Below are 18,187 nucleotides of genomic sequence, written 5' to 3' on the forward strand. Positions count from 1 at the left end.
TCATACGATGAAATAACAAACAAAAAAAGACTATCCGTACGCAATCTTACAAGGCAACCTACTTGAAATGTATCACTGTGAATTTTGTCTTACATTTATTTCTTATCAGAAATAAATAACATGAGGGTGCATATACCTTATAACGTATCTCTATATAACTATCGGTTATCAATATTAGCATTAGCGGTTAACAACAACATTCCCCTTAAAACAAATAACTATCGCGAGGAAAATACCAAGTCCAAACATCTGAAAAAAATCGGGAAAGAAAAGCTGCAACTGGCTTTTAAAATGGTACAAGGAAGGGTGGTCATCTGTATGAGAATGTGTTTTTTTTGTCTCTATTTTACCCAATGGTTGACTGGTAGAGAATGCCTTTTGGCATTAAGTCCGCCATTTGTGTTTTTTTTGTTTGTGCAATAAAGTTTAAATAAATAAATAATATTCATGTAACGCGATAACGAATTCTATGTGAACGAAACCGCGGGCAATACCTATTATAGTAACAACAAAATAACAATTTTCTATTGCTATTAATTTAAAACACGCTTTAGGAATTTTTTTGATGGACCGTAGACGCAGTCAAGGGCACCCCGCTCCCCACTACCGTTGTTCGCTGCCTCCTGCCACAGCGCGCGGCGCGCGCAAACTTGCCGCGCGTTTGAAACGTAACGTATTTATGTAAGCAAGGAATGCATACATATCAGTAATGAGTGTCGCCGTGATTTTATATTTCTAAATTTTTGTTTAGTAACTGAGATCATTGTTGATGATCGATTATTATTAACTCTACAAACTTTAATTCAATATTAGCTATACTGCTTAACCTGAAACCAATATCTAGACAAGCACATTGTCTACATGTCTAACTTTTTACTAGAATACTAAGTTGATCAATAATATCGTAATTTTGCAATATCAGCAACTCTAATTCTATATTTACATAATAACTCGTGTTTTTACGTTTACCAGAAAGCAGCTGTTCCAGATTTCTAAAAACTGAAAATTGTACATAAATTGAAGTGTTATTCGATATGCTAAAGTTTTCTGTAACTTTAATTCTATATTTACTTAGTTATTAGCAAAAATTAAAATATTTAAATATAACCGAAAGCTCAACCTTAAAATTTCTAACTTTTTACCAAAGTATTATTTAACATACTCCCAATGACATATCAAAAAAGAAAAAACTTTAATATTATCGAAACCCATTTTTGTTCAACCGCTGGTCTATTTATGGTGAGACTCTGTCCGTCCGTCTGTCCGCCTGTCTGTCGCATAACTAAATATCTCAATAACCACTTAAGCTATCGATTTGAAATTTGGAATAGTTATGAACAACACTAACCCAGACACATTAAAAGTATTATTGTTATTATTTTAATAACTATGGAAAATGCCCAATATGAAGAGGGGGCAAAATAGTATCTAGTATCTAGGTCAAGTGTGGTATCGTTTGAAAGAGCTCAAATTGTACATTACGAAACATTTTCTTATTTTTTTTTGATGTAAATGTGAAAAAAAAAATACCATTCCCCCCTTATCTCTGAAGTATATTGAAGAAAAATTATGACTTTACATAATATTAACATTACTATAATACATTTTACAGGAAATATAAAATCATACCTCTATCTTGATAACTTTTTTTTAAGATCAATTTTTAAAATCATTTCACATGATAGATAGATAGATAGATAGATAATCCGTTTATTTGTTTGCCACAATACACACAGGAAATACAATTAATAAAATGACAAAAAAAAACAGAAGATACAAAATTATACGAGAGAAATACACATTTATACAAAATAGAAGTAGAAAGAGAAAAAAAAATACATTTAAATAATACTGTTCCATACATAAAGGAAATGTTGTGTGCGTCGCAGCAAAACAAAAGGGTTCTGGCTCAGTATTACGCTTCACCCTATGGGAGAGGCACTGATATTCTGCCAGGACCAGATCACGTCAACCAAGATACAGTGTAAAATATGCAATATTCAAAGTTAATACTTACCTAAATACCTTGTTTATAAAACTAGTGACATAATTATCATTGAAAGTGAGTACTTGTAAAGTTATTGAAGTGTCAGTGTGATTAGCATGCTTAAGTAATACGTAGTGTCAAGTGTAATTATAAGAAGAAAATCATTTTATATACATTATGAATTACTAAAACCAAATAAAATAATAGTAATAGTGAAGACTAAATTCGGTAATCAGCAACCAGGTAACCATGAGGGACTCCCAAAGTTTGTTTCTCCAAAAGGTATTTTTTTAAATGAAATTTGAAAGATTGCTTGGTTTTCATATGACGAATAGGTGGAGGAATATTGTTCCAGCACCTGGTTGCGAGATACCGAAAACAGCCTGTGAAAGCAACGGTTTTGTGGGGATGCGCTTTCAAAAGACAACGTCTGGTAGATCGAGTACCGTGTCGTTTATGGAAAGAGGAAATACGTATCTTGGAGTACAAATATCCGGGCCTGATAACGAAATATAACTGATAGAGAAATATTCTCGAAAAACCAACATAATATATGAGCATTACATCGCGCTAATTTGTTAGACAATCTGCCTATAGATGGCGCTGTACTCAATTATACTTAGTATAGGTACTTCTGACCAAGTCTTTCGCCTTTTTTTATAGTAGACGAGATAATTCAAAGTTTGTACGGAACCCTCGGTACGCGATGCGCAAGTAAAACGAACTCGCACTTGACCGGTTTTTTTTTTAATAAGTTTGTTATAAGGAGTGTGATGATAATTTAATAAACACGTATTTTTGTTTTCTTTTTTTGTGCTTTTTAGTTTACTTACTTATTATGGAGTTGCAGTTGCAGGCATCCATAGGCTACGCCGACTGCTTACCATCAGACAGGCCGTATGCTTGTTTGCCACCGACGTGGTATTAAAAAAAACTATTTTTTAAACATAATCGACGCGAGCCGGACTGAGTAAGAATCGCTATATGATATGTCATCTTAATGTGTACAAACAAAACACAAAACCATAAAAATATGTCTGATAAAACAATAATTTAGAGCTATATTAAACGACTAGTTGTAATGGTTCACCCCGTGGGGTAACTACGAAATTACTTGGAATGATTACAATATTATAAAATAGGCACTTACAGCAAGATGATAATTATTTTCCTGCATTTATTTTCTGTCTTTAAAATAACTGCTGCCAACGTCTACCTGCCTTTATCACGCCAGTCGTGCAGCGGTAAGTCGACACACAGTGTTGTGAGACAAGCAAGGTGAGCGACATTTGCCAATGCGCCGTGTTCAGGCGAAGTCTGCCTTTCTGAAACTAGCCTAACATAACAACGAGCGGGCGGTCCCTGACATTTCGATAGCAGTTTTGCTTACATTTTACGTAATAGCCTGTTCCGTATGTTATTGTTTGGTGGAATTTTAGTTAGAAATAGATCTTGGAGGATAATTATATTCATGCCAGTACCCCTAGTGTAAATAAATTCGATTTCCAAACGTGACGTACGCGTTTGCGTTTAGTCTCATTTTGTATTGAATTTCGAAAGAGCGCGCCAAGCGGGACGTTTTGGAAACTCAAAATCCTATACAAAATGACACTTAACGCAAACGCGTTCGTCACGTTATGATGTCGATCAAAGTTACACTAGGGGTACTGTACGTATGTCCGTAAACGTGACTCAAATGTTGTCAATTTGCATAAATTTACCTGCGCTTTTTAAGATTTCATGAAATGCCATGAGCGTCACGATTTAAGTCCTAGGTGGAGTCAAGCTGACAATTGCCCTGTTGCTTTTCTAAACCTGATTGTACAAATGGTGGCTCAGATATTTTATTAGGTACCTATCTTTAAGTGTAGTGCTAAACTATTTTGAGATCCGGCAAACGGGGTTACGACTGACCATAGCACTCACTCTCAAAACCTCAAACACGTTCTAGGCTTTAGGGAATTGGGGCATAGTTGACTTAATTCCTGCACAAAATCAAAACGTGAGCAATTCACCAATCCTCAGTTAGCCACTTTTTACACAAGGCTTTATTGGAGACTAGAATGCGGACGAATCGCATAAAACCGTCGATAATTTAAGTCGACATCAATAAATAATCTTTTCGATTCGTGGGAAAGTCTACTTTAAGTATGTTTTCGTGACTAGTACGTATAATTGGCAATGAAACTCCATTATTGCCATGTTTTACGCTACATACTATCTAGTTCTAGAAACAAAAATATTCTTTTTATGCCGTTTTGTACAGTTTCGATATCTATCGTCTCCAATTCTCCCTCAATTGCTAAAAAGGTTAACTGGAAGAGATCCCTGAAAGGGATTAGTTCGTCTTTGTGCTTATGATGTATGTTTTTATGTTTCTGTTTCGTACAATAAAGTGTACTACTACTACTACTACTACTTACAATTCTGGTTAAGCGCGAAGTAACCATTAAAACCGGATTCTTTATATAGGATCGAAAAGCCTGATCTTTCTTGTTGACTCAAAATAAATCATTCCGACATTTCCAAAGAATATAAGAGGCAGGTGTCTTTAATGAGGAGTAGCCTGTCATTGTAATGAAGCTCTTAGCCTTGATGCGATGTAAATCGCCGTAAAGTATGGTTTCTGTGAAGCTCTAATAAATGTGTAAATAGTGGTGGTGAAGTGCAGATAATGGAAGGGCGGTGTGTCGGCCGGCCGCGGGCTTGACAAAGCGATACAGCAGGCTTACTGCAACAACTGATAATAGACTTTTAAGACTTTAGCTCTTGAGCGGAAATGTTTAAGCAAAAATTTAGACGTCATGAGAACAAAATGTTATCGTGTTTCTCAGTATGGTGACGGTTAGCTAAAGATGTGAATGACATGAATCCGGCCTTCGCCACTTTTTCTTAAATATATGACATTAATTTCAGTTTATAATTTATAAATATATTTTTAGAGACTTTTTAGTGCGAATTACAAATGCTAGACATTTATGGCATAATTTATAAACGTTTGTCTGTATCTATCATTTTTATTTATGTATCAATTGAGGCTTCTAAAGTTTTAAATATCAAAGCAAGGCTAGAATATCAAAAAGTATGACTAGTTGACAGGCGACTTAATATGAAAGACTCCTATTAAAAATGATAGTTTTAAATAGAAACTAAAGATTACCTGAGTGCGATCATGTGTAAATATATTAAAGATATAAACGAACTTTAAGAAGATACATTAAGTAGTGGTAATTTTTCCATACAAACGTTCTCGACATTTTTCTATCTGGACTTTGGCCGTAGATGTTTTTAGGGTTCCATAGCCAAATGGCAAAAAACGGAACCCTTATAGATTCGTCATGTCCGTCTGTCTGTCCGATTATGTCATGGCCACTTTTTTTTAAGAGTTTAATATTACCAGTATCTATCTGTACGTTTTGATATTCTTGTTTTTATAAGAACTATGTTATTTCAAACAGTGCTAAAAAGGGCCAAATAAATGCGCCGTAAACAAACGTCTAGCATAGAAAATCGGCAAAAATATACCCAAAGATCAAAATGGTCAGACACAGATAATTTATTACTCATTCGGTTCCCAAAATTTCGTTATTATTGGCTATGTTTTGGAGGAGGAAAATGTCGAGAACAAAACCTCGATTTCTGAGATTTTTACGCAGGACTTTTTGCCTGAGCTGCAGTTGTCCTTATCGCACTAATTTTAGGAGCCGTCACTGTCAACGCGACAGAGATATTTACCTAAAACACTGAATTAAGTAGGCAATTGTTGGGATTTTGCTTAGAGTTGGTAACCGTGTGAACTCGCTTATTTTGTTTAATTTACATGGTTGAAATATATAACAAAGCTAGGATAACTGTCGAATTTTGTACATAATTTTAAATAAGTAGATAACAGTTACTAAATGTTTATTTATTTATTTAAACTTCATTGCACAAAATACAAAAAAGTTCAAATGTCGGACTTAATGCCTAATCAATATTCTTATATTAATATTAATAATTTTATACCTAATAGGTATAAATAAGAAGATAGGTTCAAGTTTCAATTCGTTTTTTTTTTTAGTTTTTTCTTAATACGCAATTGAAGGCATTTTAAGATGGGACCGGGAAACATAATACATATAAGGAGGTCTAGATTGAAGAGTGAGAATTATACAAACCCGAAAATATATGGATACGTTAATATTTTTCTCCTCTCTAAAAATCTGGACGGATGGAGATGGGATTTAGCACACAGGTACGTGAATAAAGAAATGCGGTCTAGTCCCGGTTTAGTCTCGAAATTCGAGACTGCAATATTTTTAACTTTTAAATTTTGACTGACCATAAATCATGTGCTTCGCCTCCTAATTTGAAACTGGCAAAGACAACTTTGTCGTCCATTTTTGAGAAAACCTCTATTATTGCAAAAAGGTAATACGTTTTTATAGTCAGTTTAGGCCTACTGTAGCAGAGCGAGTTCCCGCAGTCAGCAGCAGCGGCGCGCCACCGCCGCCCGCTAATTGTCGCTATTACAGAAATTGGACACTTACACACAATTGCTATAAATCACTGCAATGCAAGATTAAAAGCGCGCCTCCGTCGTTTACGCGACTAGGCGTCTAAATAACTATACTTTAAGTATCTTCGCCACTGTTAATAATGTCTCTTTACAAAATATCGGTGCCGAATAAATTCTAGATAATTGACTTGTGACTTGTGAGGTAATGCACTACTATAATTTAAAACATCATACAGGCAGTCTCAAAATAAGTGTACACTTTTAATTTATTGCTACACGTTGTAGCATTCGATATGCTAAATAATTATAAATAAATACGAGCAAAAATGTTGATAGATATGTATTTCCTATATTATAAAGGGTCGGCAACGTGCATGTAACACCTCTGGAGTTGCAGGCGTCCATAGGCTACGGTGACTGCTTACCATCAGGCAGGCCGCATGCCTGTTTGCCACAGACGTGGTATAAAAAAAAACAATATAATTATACCTAATACTATTAGGTATGAGATATATTAAATTATATATCCCTATAGTTCGCGTTTAAAAACATCCGACACATTCAAATTCTGTTATAACATATTCATATATATGTAGGTATTGGATACAGACTTACATATGAGGCGCATGAGAATGCGCTAGGTCGAGACTATTGTAGTTGACGATCTTGATTGTAGATTGTAGCCGTACGAGCTCCTGCTGGCACAAAACGAATAATTAAATTAATAATTAAGTTGGGATGAGTAACGTATGATCTATGATATGATATATTAGCTTAAAAGCTCTTAGCGTAGTATCTAGTAGGCATTTATTAGCTTCGTACCGATGTATGATGTAACGTATCATTTTATATCATTAAAGTTTTATAGTTAGTAATTTAATACAATAACACCCTGACTTTTTAGTAGGTACATATTTACATGCAGTCGTCGTTTGCTCACGTCCCTAAGTATGAGTCTAAGAGCGAATATTGAATACTCATTTAAATATTTTTTATAGTTTTATCGTTTTTCTAAGCCATTCATTAAAAAAAAAATCATTGTTATTTTAATTTTGTTCCAGAAAACCAGCCGTAATAGAAAACGAAACACGCGATCGAAAATCAACGTTTGACAGCAGCTTTTGGGAAGGTATGTTATTTTAAATACTAAATAAGGGTACAGAGTATTAGGTAAGTACGAGTATATCAGATGTAAAACGGCGGTATCCAAGTGAGAAAGGAGATGAGTTTCAGACGTATTCCGATTTTAATAACTGGTTAAGAATTAGATCTGGATTAGATATGGAGCATGAGCCTACATCTGGAGCATCGTCTTATACGCCTGCAAAACGTGGACACTTACACAAAGAGGTAGAGAAAGATTGGAAAGCTTCGAAATGTCGTGTTGGCGGAGAATGGAAGGGATTAATTAGAAAGAAAAAATATCAAACGTGAGGGCTCTAGAATTAAAGAGAATACAAATATAATAAAGACAATAGAAAACAGAAGAGGAGTACTAATTGGACATCTGATACGACACAACCTGTTCCTTAAGAACGTCATAGAAAGGAAAATAGATGGAAAGAGAAGAAGACCGAGGAAAAATTATATCAACCAGATAAAAGGTTCAGGTCTTGTCATAACAGAAGGTTAAGGAGTTGGCAGAGGGCCGGAAGAGTTGGAGATTGCTCCACCGACAAGAGCACAACTCTTAAATATAAAGAAAGAGAAGAAGAGAATATACCTATAATGGTTTGGTTGCACGTAAGGTGACTCTTGCTAAAGACAACGGTACCATACCGATATTTCGCCGCTTCCTCGTCATTTTGACGTTAATCCTGGATGCATCCCAAAGGTAGTCAATGTGTGGTTCAGTTTTTTTCGGTTAGGATATACGAGTGCACAATATAAGTTATTACAGGTAGAATACAATACCATGTAAGGTCACAGATTTTAACTGTTGATCAATTTCAGTTGAAGGATTCAAGCTAATTGCGTGCCAATACTAACGGTATGAAATGTCCAATGTAAAGTAAACCCTAAATGGCTCAACAATTAAAGTCTGTGACTATATTATCTAGGAATCTACTGTAAATCGCCTTTCCTTACAAGCACTTATCGAACGCGATATACGAGGACCACCTATCTGAAATACAATTTGTATAAAATTTGCATGTTAGATAGGGAGTTCGCTGCATATAGTCGTTATTCGAATATATGCTCCGTATAGTGTCTGTGTCGACAGAAACCATCACTGATACATCAATATTTCAGCCTCATACAAAGTATATAAAAAGTGTTTAAATTACTATTAACTATGATATATTATGCACTTGTAATTTTATGTAAGTAAAAGATAATATTAGTACATTACGATACAAGTGCGAAAAATAGGAAATTCGAAACGAGTGGCGATAAATTAAAACACGACGAAGGGACTGTTTTAAATCGACACGAGTTGCGAATTACCTATTCGCACATGTATCGTAAAATGTTTTACAGTACATATGGCTCTTTAAATGTTCGACACAGTAACATAATATGCTAATTTTCGCACTAGTGCGGTAAAGTAGCACCATATGTACTGTAAAATATTTTCCGAAGCCTAAATAAATCTGTGTACATTTTTTAAGGGCAGCTTAGCATTAAACCCATTTCAACCATCCATTGTTACACATTTGAAGGAAATTAATTGACGCTAACCGTTGCAAATGGAAGAAGACAAAGGATAGCCATGAGTAAATTTGTTTATGAACGTTCGTTAGCGCTGTGAATACAGCGTGACTTGTTTTTGTCACTGCAGGGTAGAGTCCGGTATTCTTTACTGGTACAACGTATCCTTTGTGTAGTTAAGAGTATACACAATTAAACTCAGTTTAGCAGGTACTTTGTCATTAAGGTACCCTGCCTATGAAGCCGATGGTCCCGGGTTCAAATCCTGGTAAGGGCATTTATTTGTGTGATGAGCATGGATATTTGTTCCTGAGTCATGGGTGTTTTCTATGTATTTAAGTATTTATATATTATATATATCGTTGTCTAAGTACCCTCAACACAAGCCTTATTGAGCTTACTGTGGGACTTAGTCAATTTGTGTAATAATGTCCTATAATATTTATTTATTTATTTATTTATTAATACTAATCGACTAAGGTTACCTTAGCATAAGTAGATCAATGAGTGTGATAGATTGCTTGTTTTTTTTTTACCTAATATAAACTTGTTGGTCCACTGTCGTACAAAGGTTTTTAAGGATTTAACCAGATCAACTGCCCCTTTGTTTGGAGACTTCCCAACCTTCTTCCGGTGATGCGATTAATAAGCGACCGCCACTAAAGTAATTTTCTGCCCCAAAGGTTACAAGTAATTTGCCAACTATCAGTTCTCTGTAAACTTTCCAAGCAAGAAGGAAACCTCCGTTTTATGCAGAATTTCTTTTTATACATTCTTTCAACGCCTACATACGTAGCATGTGTCTTGGTAAATTAATTATAATAGTTTGTAAATGTCGATAAGAGTACGCAGTATTGGTGTTTATGCGAGATTGTACGATTATCATTTATATGCTCAAGTACCTATCACATTGTTTCTTGACAGAATAACACTAACTCGCCACGCCTATGCCTCGTGCTCCAAACGCCCATACAAATACCTACATAATCATTGCAAAATCATGTTTATGTAAATTTCTTAATCGGTGATGCTGTTGAACCCATAGAGAAACTATATTTATTATATTCCTGGTGGTTATATAATATTCGTTTTATATTATAGCTGAGTAGGAATCCTTGCGTGTGCGGGGTCGTGAAAGTGCACCTTGCGAGGGGCCGCCCGCATTGTCGCACCTGTTCGCGTATTCCCATCCGTTGCGTTTCGAATCGTGATCTTGAGCTCCATAGGTATTATGCGTAATCGAAGATTCCATTAATACTGGTTCTCTAGAGCTTTCAACTCGCCCGTGCTCAGTAAGCGTATTGAATGACACTCCTGCTCATTCTTTGCACATGCTGTAATGCAGTTTCGGTGCAAGGCTTGGACTGCATTGCGAGAATGCCGTAAACTTTCGAACCTTATAAGTACCGTGGACAAACTGGATACTCGCACGAAAATATAATTAATATTGAGCTACATTTTAAATATTTCTCTTCCGTGAATGTACCTAGAAGGCGTTTACCCCGTCCATTTTAGGCTTATGCTTACGTCCGTGTTGTGACCAAGTACCTACAAAAAATAAGGTAAACGACCCAATCAACACAGTAAAGTGCATACAGGCATTGGCAGTTCTTTATATAGGAGTCAAAAAAGAAGAAAGGCTGGTAGTTCATCTTCAACATGAAAAGCCAGCAGCGAAAGTAGCTTAGCGGGTGAGGTATTCATGATTACCTTCACTAATTCATATTCACTATTCTCTAAATAATAAAGATGAGTTTAGTTAATTTTCAATACCTCACTTACTTACTGCTACTTCTGCTACTGAGTAAACAAAAGGCAAAGACAGTAAATAAAAACAATACTTATTATATTATTTTGATTTCACAGGCAGTTTTTAATGCACATCATCAATCTCCGCTTGAGTTTTTTCAATTTAGAAATTGTTTGTAGAGTCTATGAAATAGTTAAGTTGTTGATTTTTGATTCACTGATTTGCGAAAACTGTTCCACACTTCCACTTCACGGATTGAATGAACTAGCGGATAGAGTATTCTTTCTTCTGGTCAAGTAACTTCAGGCACGACGTTGTTGTAGCGGTAGTGGAGTGTACGCGTCAACTTGGCGAGGACTTCTCAGTGTGGAAGACAAGCCCGCGGAGTCAGGTTGGGGTTGCGCCTTCACCGGCACGTCGCTGTTTGCAACTGTAAATTACTTTAGTCCAAATTTATATGCAATAATATAAGAGAGTTATTTTATCACGAAATTATGATTAATCAAGTTGAACAAGTAGGAAAATATTTCATTTTTCTTACCGAAAGAACTAATTTTTTCTCCAAAATTTGATACGTTGTTCACTTGACAGCTAACAGATGACGTTTTTTGACGGGTTTCAATGATAACCATATACTTTAATCGAATCTGGTAGCTAACAACCTTATAACCAAACTGAACGAGGAACACTTCTACACAATAGGCTACGCTGACGATCTGGCAATATTGATATCAGGTAAATTTGCCAGTACAGTATGCGACCTCACCCAGTCAGCTCTCCGGATCGTAGAACGCTGGTGCAGAGAATTTGACCTATCAGTTAACCCCACCAAAACAGAAATGGTAATGTTCACCAATAAAAGGGCGCTTGGCAACTTTACCAGACCAACACTTTTCCAAACCGAGCTGCAGCTGACCGATGAAGTTAAGTACTTAGGACTAACTCTCGACAGTAAACTCAATTGGAACAATCACATCAACAAACGTATAGACAAGGCGGGAGTTGTCTTTTGGCAGTGCAGAAGGATGATTGGTAAGAGGTGGGGACTGAACCCGAAAATCACCCTTTGGCTCTATAAGACGATAATCCGCCCCCTACTCTGTTACGGTGCCCTGGTTTGGTGGCCAAGAACAAACATAGGCAACGTACGAGACAAGCTACAAAGACTCCAAAGGCTCGCATGCGCGGCCACCACTGGCTGCACGAGGTCCACTCCAACTGCAGCCATGGAGGTCATGTTAAACCTTCCACCGCTGCACCTACACATACAGCAAGAGGCCAGTCTCTCAGCGGTAAGGTTGCGAACCCTTAATATATGGTCTAACAGCATAGGAGCTCTCCACACAACATGCCTGGAAAAGGTATATGACGAATTTCCAGTGCTTAGGTCGGGCACGGATCGGATTCACAAACAAGCTATCTTTGACAAAAGGTACAAAATACAGTTATATGAGGACGACAACCACGAAGGACTCAATCTCCGGGAGCTGAGAATCTTCACTGATGGGTCCAAAACAGACAGCGGGTCGGGCTCCGGAACCTTCTCAGAAGACCTGAACATGTCAATCACCACACCGCTAGGAGCCCATAACTCGGTATTCCAAGCTGAGTGCATGGGCATCTTAAACGCGGCGGCTGCCATCATTGCAAGGAAGGTAGTAGGATCCTCCATCCGCATACTCTCCGACAGTAGAGCAGTCTTAATGGCTCTAAATAGCCATATAATTACATCCAAACTTATACACGAATGCCACGAACGACTAATGGAGGTATGTCATAATAATAATAAGATCACTTTACAATGGATCAAGGGACACAGTGGATCCCGGGGTAACGATGCTGCGGACGAGCTTGCCAGGCAAGGATCGGGTGCGGGGGCGATTGGCCCGGAACCGATTCTTCCGATACCGTTTAGCAAGGTACGCTCAATGCTGCTGGCACGTACAGGGAAACTACACACAGAACACTGGCTGAATCAGACTGGATGCAGACAGGCAAAAGAAGCCATGCCTGGCATCAACGGAAAGCTCACAAGGGCGCTCCTTCAACTAGGGAAGGTCCGACTGAGTATGGTAACCAGTGTCATAACAGGTCATGGACTATTTAACAAACATCTTTTCATAACAGGTGTCACAGACAGTCCCTTATGCCGAGGATGCATGGAGACAGAAGAAACAGCCTCTCACGTGGTGCTGGAATGCAGCGGAGTGGCCCCATACAGGGCAAAACATCTCGGATCCCCGAGAGACCTCCCTGAGGTCCTACTCAACATCAAAGGTTTGATAGGATTCCTCGAGGAGTTGGGCTGGCAAGAGTAGCCAACCCTCCACCCCCCCTTGTCACGCAAAATAGGCGCCAGTCGTCGAGTTGCGGAAAATCGCCCGAACTACAATACAATACAATACAATCGACTTCGCGTGTAGGCAAAGCGTTAATGATAAAGATGGCACGCTGTCTAGCCTATTGTAAACGTCAACGACAAGACATTCATGAGCTTAGAGAACGAATCGATACGCGGCATATGAAACTTTGCTACGCACCTTGTATCTTATGTTTTTTTCTAATTTCCTAGCTTTACGGCCTATTAGGCAAAAGTTTTCTTTTAGCGAATATTATATTCCATTTTAATTTTGTTTTGTCAATTAGAGTTGGTTTGGTGTTTTTTATGTAATAGGCCGCAAACGAGCAGACGAGCCGCCTGACGTGAAGCAGTTTTCGCCGCCCATTGACATAAGCAACATCGGAGGATCCACTTATGCGTTGCCAACCTTTGAGAACCCTAAATACCTGCTTCTTGAAGAACCCCATGTCATAGCGCAAGGGAAACACCTCAGAAGGTAGCTCATTCTACAAGTTGCACGTTCTAGGCAAAAACGAGCGAGATGCCCGCTTGTTCTTGGTTTGCCACGTGTCGAGAAAGTGAGGCTGAACTTAATTTCACTCGATGTCAAAATTTGTTCATATCTCGTGCCTTGAAACCCTCGCAACGCTCTAGATTCCACTTTTCGTCACTTGCTACGCTCGTGGTTTCATTTTGGAATCTTTGGCTTGCTCGGGCCTTTGGCTCCCTTGTAAAACAAATAAAGCTACCTCTAAATTATCTCTCCAAGGTGAAACAAATATTGCAGTATACCATTTTCTAATTGGATCGTAACTGCGAGTATCATCGTAAGTTGAAAGCACTAGCTTGGAAAGAATATGTTATGTCAAACGATACATTTTACTAAATAATATAGGTACTTGGTAAAATTAAACGTGACCAAGTAATCATTTGTTAAACAATAACTTACCAAAAAAGAGTTTTGCTGTTTGCGATAAGTTGATTTACGAATGTTTTTGCCAAATGATAATTTGGGTAAAGTGATGTTTATCGCCGATACATTAGTAATGTGCCATTTGTGCCAATCATAAAGAGGCGGCCGCGACAGCAATAGAGATGTTTTGCTCATAGGCGTAATATTTTCAATTTGCATTGCCAAATAAATATTTGACACCGAATTGTACCTTTGTTTTGAGCAAGCATTATTATTTTATGAGAGTTATTATAATATGATAAGGTGTCTTTTCGAAAAAAAAAGAAAACGTTTTTCTGATATTTTTTTATTGTTTTACTTTTTTATAATTGATATGATAGGAAGTAATTTAAGAGCCCTCTCCTATGAGTATTAAAATTCTGCCACGCATAGCATACGTTCATCTTATCCTCTACGATTTCAGAGTTGTAGGACGGACTGTAGATAGGTGCTCAATATTTGAACTTACATCAATTAAATTCTTGATTACTTTTTAGGGTTCCGTACCCAAAGGGCAAAACGGGACCCTATTACTAAGAATCCGCTGTACACCCGTCTGTCCGTCTGTCACCAGGCTGTATCTCATGAACCGTGATAATTTGACTAAACTGTTGCCCCTAAAACAACAAAGTACGGAACCCTTGGTGGGCGAGTCCGACTCGCACTTGTCCGGTTTTTTAATCTACTCTTAAAACACATTTTATAATTGTTTACAAACACGTCAATTGTTCTTATTGCGAGTTGCGCTTGCGACTTTATTTTGTATATACCTACATAGTTTAATTAAATTTTGTTGAACACGGAATGACTATCATATTGAATGATTATAATATTATGATTATTATAATTTATAATTTTAATAATATATTTATCCTATATACTTAATACTAAAGTTGCTCTTATGTTTAGCCATTAGAAAACCATATTGAAGTGAAGGGTTCCATAACATACATAAAACAGTTAAGCAAGTTGATATTTCTCGGTACCTGTACCTACTACTATAAGCGCAAATATAACTCTACTTGGCCTTCCTTACTTTATAAGTATGCTTATAAGGAAAGTTGTGTTCTGATATCCCGCTGGCTGATCATTAAATTGACAACCACGATCCACCCGTCAACTTTCATTGTTAACCGGCATTTTGCATCCCAGAAATTCGATTTCGAATGCTTATCGCTATGATTGATAGCCATTGTCGGTAGGTAGTTCCGTTAAATCGATACGATCAGAATAGGAAGAGGTTAGCAGTTTTATAGTGCACCTGAGCCATGGATTACACACGCTCTACTTGAGTGTCTTGTACACCTTGTTCCTTGGGTTACTTATTTATGAAAATTGGTTAATCAATTACAAATTAAACGGTTATATACTATACATGGTCCTGTCGAGTCCAGACGTATTGTACAAACATATCTATTACAGGAATGAAGAGAAAGAATTGTACTGTCCAATATAACTACCTTTTAACGTTGAGATAACTCAAAACTTCAAATTTTATATTAAAGGAAAAAATAGAACAAGTTACGCTTCCGGCAGGACTTGAACCCGCAACTCCCGCAATCCGTGCGTTGCTCTTAACCAATTGAGGTACGGAAGCCTATGAATACAAGCATTTGGGGTGGCGTAACACATTGTTACTGGTGAATTCTCAATACAAATTGAGACTCTGCTGCCGTTAAAAAGATGTAATCATCTTTCGGTAGATGTCGCTTTACGCCACCCCAAAGGCGTGTATACATAAGGGAAGGAATGGAAAGATTTGCTAGGTTCTGGTAGGGTTCCGTACCTCAATTGGTTAAGAGCAACGCACGGATTGCGGAGGTTGCGGGTTCAAGTCCTGCCGGAAGCGTAACTTTTTCAATTTTTTCCTTTAATGTAAAATTTGGAGTATCGCTCTCAGACGTATCTGCTTGTTAAAAAATAACTCAAAACTTTCCACTATGCATATGACTGTAACACACCTAACTAGTATCGAAGAATTTTATTATACTATATACATTTTCATTATCAAATAATCAGGTAGTAAATAGTATAATTACTACATATTAATTACAGAAGTACATAGAAAGTTATACCTTTTTAGGCGATGACTCCCGAAAGTTGTTTTATTGTGGTCGGAAACGCTGAGCTTCGGAATCCATTAATACCTTGAACCAAAAAACTTTGATGGGCTTAACTTATCCGGTTGCCATTTTAAATTGGAAGTCCTGGAATTTTCTCGAGTGAAGGCTTTAACAAAAAGCGTTTATATTTTGTACGCGATGTATCAGATTCTAATGTAGTACATTTTAAGGTTGACTTTCGAAAAGCTAGCGGAGGTGCAGATGTTGTAACGTTTGGCGGATTCCTGGCGTGCCCGGTTTGATTCGCAGCAGTCAGCTCGCCCGGTCGTCGGTCGCATACCGCAATCGAAGCGATATTTATTCGACTTAAATGTCATGAACGCCGCCCGGAAAATGCCGCATTAATTACCTTTTCTAATTAGGCATAATTTCACAAATGCATTTTTATCACATGACAAAAAAAGAAGTAGCGATAGCGTTAGCTTATGTACATATTGTTTGCAGTCAGCTCACCATGCACTGTGAGCTGAAGTACTAACCTGCAGTTCATAACTCCCGGACCCGGGTACGTCCTTAAACTACGTCCACAAGAGAGGCATGGGCATTGTGAATGTCATCTCGCTTTGTGTGGTAGGGCACAGCACAGCGGATGTTATTCCAGATCAGAGCAGAGCCCAACTGGGGAAGTACCTCCACCTTACAGAAAGCCGCAGCCAAATAACACTAGACCCTACTCATACTGTTGTGTTCCTGCCGGTGAGTAAGGTTGCCATAGCTCAACGAGGGGAGGGAGGGTTATAAGGGTCGGCAACGCGCATGTAACTCCTCTGGAGTTGCAGGCGTACATAAGCTACAGAGACTGCTTAGCGCCAGGCGGGCCGTATGCTTGTTTGCCACCGACGTAGTATAAAAAGAAATACGTCAGCCCTGGTGTTGAATTTGTCCATCATTCACTGTTGTGTCGGTGCCACACCAGATCGTTATGTCAGATGGATCGCCCGACTAATAAACACAAGTAAGCGTTTTGAATTAATAAAAGAGTCGCCAGACGACCTTTTCGAGATACAAATGTTGCAGTTATGACTCTTGTCTCGTTGAGATTACATAAGACATGTCATTGGAGAAAGTTAATTTAGTTTTGAAAGTGAAATCGATTACACTTTCATTCACTTACCTATCTTGTATTTTAAAGTTCGCTGTTGGAACCCATCAGTCATTCAAATTTTAAGCCGTTTTACTTGACTCTGTGTGACTTTGCTTATTGTTTTAGGAATCTCCCTTTTATGACAACGCTCGGGCTTTTAAAAAAAATACCCAATGCGTACATTAACGAAATTAAGCACGAGTACCTGTTAACTGGTGGCTGCCCAACTCAAAAATATAAGTAATAGATAAGTAGTCAATATGCCAACATGTAGGCTGCTTGTGGTTTTAGCGCCATGTTTGTGGATACACCTACATTTTCAATATTCTGATCTATATTGAGGATATTATAAAAAGGTTTAATAAAAGGACGGGAATGTAAAAAAAATGTGCAAACAACTCTGCAAACACGTCGGAGCGGTTTAAAGGCCGCGTCCGGATTGCGAGGGGCGGCGGCACGGCGGGCACAGGCGGCATTCCAACCTCCCGCGGCCATGGCGACGTCACCTCTATGTACCTAGATGGCATGGCGCATTCCGTGATGCCACACTTATTCCCTCCTCTCAGTACTGATGAAAAGAAAGTGCACTCGTGAGATCGGTCCGACCGCATTTTCTAAGCCTAATCCAAGTTGCAAGTTTCTGTAGAAGGCATGTCATATAATCGGAAGTGGAGCAGCGGCGCTCAGGGTGCGCGGCGGCAGTTGCGCGGGGCGCCTGCGCGACCCTGACATCTGTTGTGCGCGCGAGTGCCGTCTGCGCTCGCGCTCACGGTCGCCGCCCTCCAATGCCTCTCCTCGCT

General features: G+C 38.1%; 1 protein-coding gene across 1 annotated transcript in view; it reads left to right on the forward strand.

Annotated features, from left to right (window-relative positions):
- Positions 1–18,187, forward strand: part of LOC133519031 (uncharacterized) — an 81,576-nt gene that overhangs the window by 51,387 nt on the left and 12,002 nt on the right. Inside the window, exon 3 of the mRNA XM_061852894.1 lies at positions 7,547–7,614. Coding sequence (XP_061708878.1) covers positions 7,547–7,614 — 68 coding nt within the window. The remainder of the gene's footprint in view (positions 1–7,546; positions 7,615–18,187) is intronic.

This window comes from Cydia pomonella, chromosome 6, assembly GCF_033807575.1.
Source record: "Cydia pomonella isolate Wapato2018A chromosome 6, ilCydPomo1, whole genome shotgun sequence".
In the NCBI taxonomy this organism is placed as follows: Eukaryota; Metazoa; Arthropoda; class Insecta; order Lepidoptera; family Tortricidae; genus Cydia; species Cydia pomonella.